The 6832-nt window shown below is 63.0% G+C and overlaps 1 protein-coding gene across 1 annotated transcript, besides 2 other annotated features; it reads left to right on the top strand.

The window, feature by feature from the left end:
* Positions 1 to 6832, top strand: Tc00.1047053505387.9 (dispersed gene family protein 1 (DGF-1), putative; the record flags this gene model as incomplete). Its single annotated transcript, XM_799772.1, has 1 exon — positions 1 to 6832. A coding segment is annotated over one exon (6832 nt), but the record flags the coding sequence as incomplete, so codon positions are not given.
* Positions 1 to 6832: a sequence feature (areas not merged during assembly with more than two copies in the genome that could not be assigned to a particular haplotype).
* Positions 2533 to 2582: a microsatellite.

The following is a 6832-nucleotide window of genomic DNA, read 5'->3' as shown; positions in this document are numbered from 1 at the left end:
ATGGGCTTTCCTGTGATGGATTACCGAGAAGAGCTCAATATTGTGGCGCCCGTGACGTTGCTGGACTGTGGCGCGTGCACCGTGGACGCCGTGTGCTTTGCTGCGAGGACGAGCAGCATCCGCGGCTGTGAGTGTGAGTGCGCTGCTGGCGGCTACGGTGACACGTGTGTGCCAGCTGCTGTTCCGGACGGTCTTGGGCCGCTTCCGCTCCCTGACGCGAAGGACACGGAGGTCCGCTGTGTTCACGGTGGCAGCATCAGCTCCGTGGACTATCCTGATCCCGGTGTGCGTGGTCTGTGCTTTGTCAACGTGACCTTCACCGCCGCGATCGTGCTGGACCTGTGGAGCTTCAACGCACCACAACAGACACTCAACATCACGCTGCTGCAGTGCGTCCTTATGGGCCTGTCGATCAGAGGGAGTGGTGCACCCGTGCACGTGAGCGTGGTCTCCTCGATGATGGATGCCGGTGATTTGGAGTTTAGGGGTGATTTTGGCACGAGCTCCCGGATACTGGTGGCGGGTAGTACGCTTGTGATGACGTCGCGCCGCGCCATTCAATGCCTGCTGTTTTCTCTCGGTGCGAACTCGACGCTACTGTTACTTGACAACCTCATTGAAGGGGAAATTTACGCAGTCTATTTCTCCTTTGTTGTTGTTGATGATGGCGGGATCATTATAAGGGGAAACACGCTGAGGGGAGCGGAGGAGGACGTTCATTTGGAATCTGCTTTTTTGCTTGAATTTGCTGTTGTGAAGAATGGTGGCTACTTTGGCGTGGAGAACAACACGATGAGCGCAGGCAGTGGCATTTATTTTTATGGGGATACCACTGTGAGCTCCGCGGGGTTGCTGCGAGTGGCAGACTGCATCTTTATTGGTTTCGCACTGTCTTTTGATCCCGCGCTGGTGCATTGGGACGGCTCTTTGACACTCCAGGGCGGTGCGCAGTGGCGTGTGGAGGGCAACGGCGTGAGCGCAGCCTCAGTAATAGATATGCCTAATTCCTTGTACAAAATTCAGCTGTCGGACAGCGGCACTACCGTGGTGCTTGCACACAACCGTCAGGCGGACTCGAGTAAAGCCTTTGCGAAAATTGTTCCATGGAGCACGATTGTCGCGTCACCCGCGCGGTTTGTGGTTGGGTGCAACCTGCAGGGCGATGAGGAGGTGTCGTACGACGGTGTGTTTCCGGAGGGCGTGGTGGTGTTCGGGTGTGGCACATGCAACGACGACGCGGCGTGCTACATGCCCGGGACGGAGTCGGTGGACCGCGGCTCGTGCTCGTGCAGCTGCAAGGACGGATGGCATGGCGCGTCGTGTTTTCCCCTCGAGGTGCCCGACACGGTTGTGCTCCCCTTGCCGGAGAGAGCCGTTGACGGCGACACGAGCTGCGTGGTGAACCAGACGCTGACGAACCTTGCGGTAAAGATGTGGAGGACGCACCACTGCTACGCGGGTGTGACATTCAGCGGCGTGGGCGCTGTGCTGACGTTCTCCCTCAATCGGATGCCGCTGCATCTCCCCATCAACATCACGCTTACTGGGTGCACATTCCTTTACGGGGCTGTGCTGCAGTTTGTTGGGGGTAATGAGGCGTCCGAGTCAGCCGGCGTCCTGATCCGCGTGAGCCAGACGGTGATGCGGTCCTCCGTTGCTTTGTTTTCACTTGCCCTCCCGCAGCACTGCGACATTGCCGTCACGGACGTTGACGCGGTGCAGTTCTCTGAGGTCCGGTTGCCGGAATCTGCGAACAACATGTGGAGCGTTGTGATGCTGAAGAACGTAGTGTTGAGTGCGTCCTCGCTGTTGGTCAGCAGCGTCAAGGCGAATGCACCGAGGCACGGCTTGTTTGGTTTGTACTCGACCGGGACACTGACGCTGGTGGGTGGCAGCTCGCTGTACGTGCGGTATTGCAGCTTCGGTGGGTACACACACCTGTTCTACGTGCACATCATCGGTGTCAGTGATCACTCTGTTTTTGCGCTGCTCAACAACAAAATGGACTCCGGGACAAGCTTCTTGTATCAGAAGCAAAAATTCAGCGTGTCGGATCACAGCGTGCTGCGCGTGGTGGGAAACAGCGGTCCTGTGTCCAACGCCATCTATGCATCTAACTCGTGGACCGTCCAGCGGTCAAGCTGGCTGGATTGGCGCGACAACGACGTGGGAGTGGGTGCGATGTTGTACTACTCCGCCTTTTCTGCTATGAGCATCGGCAACAACAGTGTGGTGACGCTGACGGGCTGCAAGATGGGCTCGACGGGGTTGTCGAGGCCTCTGCTATCGCGTGCTGACGCCGGCTACCGTTTCGTTGCTGGGTGTCTGACGGTCGCGGGACGTGTGGTGACGACGGCGGCAGAGCTGGAACTGAACGGCATCACCAACGTGACGACTGTTGCGGTGTGCGGTGAGTGCACGAAGGAGGGCGACTGCTTTGCTCCGCTGACGACGGCTGTCATTGACTGCAGGTGCCAGTGCACTGCTGGAGGGCACGGCGATGTGTGCGTCCCGGCGCCTGTGCCTGCTGGCCCGCCACCGCCGCTGCCGCCGCCAGTGCCGCCCACGCCGCCACCGCCGCCAGTTGGTGAGTGCATCAGCGACATGGTGTACCCCGAGGTTGCGCAGGCTGTGGGCGGCGGGCTGTCGTGGCTGTGCTACCGCAACGTGACGTTCAGCGGGGACGGCATGTGCCTGACGGTGCTGGTTGGAGCGATGACGGGCGACGTGGCGAATGTCAGGTTTGATGGCTGCACGTGGAGGGACGGCGCCGTGCTGTTGCTGTTGGGCAACGCGCACGCCGCTGTGGGGCTGCTGAACATTGTCGTCATCGGCAACACTTTCCGTGACGCGCTGCTCAGCCCGGTGGGTGTGTTTCCACCGCGCACGAACATCACGATCAGCGGGAACCGCTTCACGGTCACGAGACTGATCCCTCGGTCAGGTTTGGACCTTAGGAGGCCGTCGTGTGTTGCGTTGAATGGGCTGGCGATCAGCAATGACTCCGCGGTGGTGCTGAGCGGCAATGTGTTTCAGAGCGTGACGGCATCGTCAAGCGCCATTTACGTAGTTGAGTCTTCTCTGAGGGTGTCGTGGCACTCCGTGTTTGCGGTGATGGGCAACACGTTTCATATGGAAGGCGGTAACAGTACGCTGATATATCTTGCAGGGTCTAGACATTTTTTGTCGCTGAGTGTACTGAACAACTCTGCCGTGGTGATCCGAGGCAACGTTGTGACGAGGCCGGTGCGGTACTTCATTTTATTTTTTGGGGCCTCACGTGTGGAGTCCCAGTCCGCGGTTGTGTTTCAGGGCAACGACATGCAGGGAAGCTTAGTTGTGTTTTATCCAAGCTACTCCCCCAACATCTACTACAACTCTTGGCTGCAGTTGAGCGACAACCTCTGCCGTGAATCCCCATCCAATGCCTTTGCTGTTTTTAACCCCACGGTGAATCTCCGCGACTCCACGTTGTCGGTGTCCGGCAACCAATTCATGTCCAGCACAGGCACGCCGAAAGCGTTACTGATATTCAAAAGGCCCCGAGATCTCACAAACGGAGCGATTGTGGCTGCGTGCAACAGTGTGAACGGCGAAGGGGAAGCGAAGTACGGCATTCCGTCCGTGTACAATGCCACCATTCTGACCTGCAGCGACCCATGCACTCTTGCGGCGCCGTGCTTCCCTGCGTACACGACGACGGTCTCGAGTGATGGCTGCGCCTGCACGTGCGCTGAGGGTGGCCATGGCGATGCGTGCCTGCCCGTCGCTGTCCCCGAGCCACCGAACACCGACGGCGCCGACCTTTGCGTGCGAGACGTGCGTGTGGGTTTGGAGGTGAACGTCAGTTTTGGGACGTCGGTGGTGTGCTACGTTGGTGTGACCTTTGCGGCGGACGTCGTGGTGGACGTGGAGTCGATGACAGGGAGCGTGCGCAACGTGACGCTGGCGAACTGCACGTTTGTGGGCGGTGCGAGCCTGTACGTTTTGGGGTGGCGTTCCGACCCGCCTGCTGGACAGCGCGCCGAAGTGTTGATCAGCGGGCTTGAGTCGCGCTCCGGCGGCGGCGTGCTGGTGGCGAAGCGATACCCGCCGGGCTCGCGCGTCACTGTGGTGGACTCGGTGCTGATCGCAGAGAATCGTGTTGCGTACCGCGGCGCCTACGACCTTGGCGACCTCTCCGCGTGCCTCGTGGTGCACAGCGTGAATCTGACTGGGAGCGTGTTGACCATTGCGCGCACGCACGTGGCGGCGGTGTTCCGCGACGCTGTTGGCGTGTTGGTGGTTGGCGGCGTGGCGCTGTCGTCGCGCGGTGCGCTGTACGTGGACGGGCTGTTGGTGCAGACGGCGCTGGGGCTGTGTGTGTCGGTGGAGGGCGGTGTTGTGGCCAGTGGCGGCTCCGTGGTGGCGTTTGTTGACAGCGACTTCCTGCTGTGCAAGCATGCGGTGTCTGTGCGTGGGGCTGTGAGCGTGTCGGGCTCTATTGTGGCATTTTTGCGGAGCGACTTTTTGTCGGCGGAGGACTACGCGGTGGCGTTTTATTCGACGGTGAGCCTGGGTGGCGGGTCGATGCTGCTGGCGAAGGACAACGTGCACGACGGTGCCTCGAGGGAGATGCTCTACGCCGCTGGCGCCGTGACCGCTGCTGGGAGCACGCTGAGCTTTGTGCGCAACCGAGCGCTGCTGCCGCGGATGCTGTCGCTGAGCCTGTCGCTCTCGGCTGGGGCGCATTTGAGGGTGGCGTGCAACGACGCTGGTGGGCGTGTTCTGTCGACGGCGGAGGAGTACGCATCGGCTGGCTTTGGCGACGCTGGGAGCATCGACGTTTTTGGGTGCGGCGCCTGCGACAGGGACACGCACTGCTACGCGCCCGGGACGGCGTCGGCGAGCATGAAGGACGGTGTGTGCGTGTGCGCGTGCGGCAGCGGCGGGCGCGGCGAGGCGTGCGTGCCTGTGGGAGCTCCCGCGCTGCCGCCCGCTGTGGGCGCTGCGTCGAGTGTGTTCGTCCGCGAGGGCGTGACGGTGCGGTCGGTGTTCGTTGTGCCTGCCGGTGCGAGCGAGGTGACGCTGCGCCACGTTGTGCTAGACGGCGTGAGTCCGGTGCTCCACGTGCCGTGGATGGCGCGGGACGGCGTGCGGATCGTTGTGCAGAACGTGTCGCTGCTGAACGGCGCCGTGCTGTACGTGATGGGCGGTGGAGGAGTGTTGCGCGGTGCGGGAGCGGCGGGGAGCGACGAGGGCGGGCCGGTGGAGCTGTCGGTGTGCGACGTGGAGGCGCTGAACGGTGCGCTTGTGCTGACCGGCACGTATCCCGCGGGGTCCGTGCTGACGGTGACGGACTCCCTGCTGGTTGCCGCGAGGCCGACGCCGCTTGTGTATCTTCCCGGCTCGCAGTCCTCGTCGTACGCACCGGTGCTGGTGCTGTCGGGCCTGCGGCTTGTGCGGTCCGTGCTGGTTGTGTCTGGCGTTGCTCTCGTGACCGTGATGACTGGTGGGCGGACGGTGATGGTGGACGGCGCGGTGTTGGAGCTTGTCGGTGGCGGTGTTGCGCTGGACGCGGCTGTGCTCGGTGGCGAATATGCGTTGTACGCGAGTGCGCGCGTGGTTGCGTCGGGGGGCGCTGTGCTGCGCGTGTCGGGGAGCCAGGTGTATGCCGCGCATGGGTTGGTGTTCGACAGCGGTGTGGTGGCCAACGCGTCCGCCGTCGTAGTGAACGACAACGTCGGTGCGCTGACGGATGGCGCGCTGCTTGTGCTGCGGGGGTCGGCGTCGTTTTTGTCCGGGTCGTGGCTGTCGGTGCGCGGCAACAGCATCCGCGGCAGGCTCCTGTCGGTGCCGTCGTACCCGCGGAGTGTGGATCTCGTGCAGAGCACGCTGACGCTTTACGGGAACGCCGGCAGTGGGCCTGTCGTGATGGACGGCACCGTTGCGCTCGGGGGCACCGGCCGAAGGTTCGTCGTGGGGTGCCTGACGCTCAACGGGCAGGCGCTGCAGCCGATGGAGTACAGGTCCGCCGGCATCATCGGGGAATTCCGTCCCGTGGCGTGCAGCGTGTGCGATGCCGACGTGCGCTGCTTTGCTGCTGCGACGAGGACGATGTCGGGGTCGTGCGGCTGCCGCTGTGGTGAGGGCGGGTACGGGCGCGACTGCCTGCCGGTGCAACTGCCGCGCGTGGACGGGTGCAACCGCACGTCTGGCATGCCGCTGCTGAGCCACACGGCGACGCTGACGGAGACGCGCAGCCTGACGCCAACGTGGACTTCAACATGGACGCCGAGTCTGAGCAGGACGCAGTACGGGCCGACGGAGACCCTGCAGGTGACGGAGACGGTGGAGCTGTCGCCCACGCGGACCCCGACGGCATCGGTGAGCGGCACGCTGTGGTGGAGCGACGTGGCGTGCCCGACGCTCGCCGTGACGACGACGACGGCTGGAGGAGGCCTGACGCAGAACGACATCCGCGGCGGTGGGAGCGCCGTCCCGACGCGGCTGATGGTGGCGCTGCCGCCGCCGTTTCGGTGGGCACGCGACCCGCAGCTCGGCACGCACCTGAGCTTCTTTCCGGTGTCGACGGCGCAGCCGCGCGGGTTTGGTGGTCCGTGGGGAGCGATGCTGCGCAACGCGACGTGGGTGCTCAACGCGACGAATTCGTCCACCGTCCTGGAGCTGGCTGTGCCTGTGCACCGCGGTTACTTCATTGCTGCCGACGAGACGATAGTCATTCGCTGCGACGCTGTGGCGGTGTTTGGCGGCTGCAAGGGTGTGCTGCTTGGGTCCTTCACGATCAGGTCTGACACGCTGCCCGCCGCTGCAACGCCCTCTCGGCGATCAC

This window comes from Trypanosoma cruzi, assembly GCF_000209065.1.
Source record: "Trypanosoma cruzi strain CL Brener chromosome Unknown tcruzi_1047053505387, whole genome shotgun sequence".
In the NCBI taxonomy this organism is placed as follows: Eukaryota; Euglenozoa; class Kinetoplastea; order Trypanosomatida; family Trypanosomatidae; genus Trypanosoma; species Trypanosoma cruzi.
This window is presented reverse-complemented; position numbering and strand designations above follow the sequence as displayed.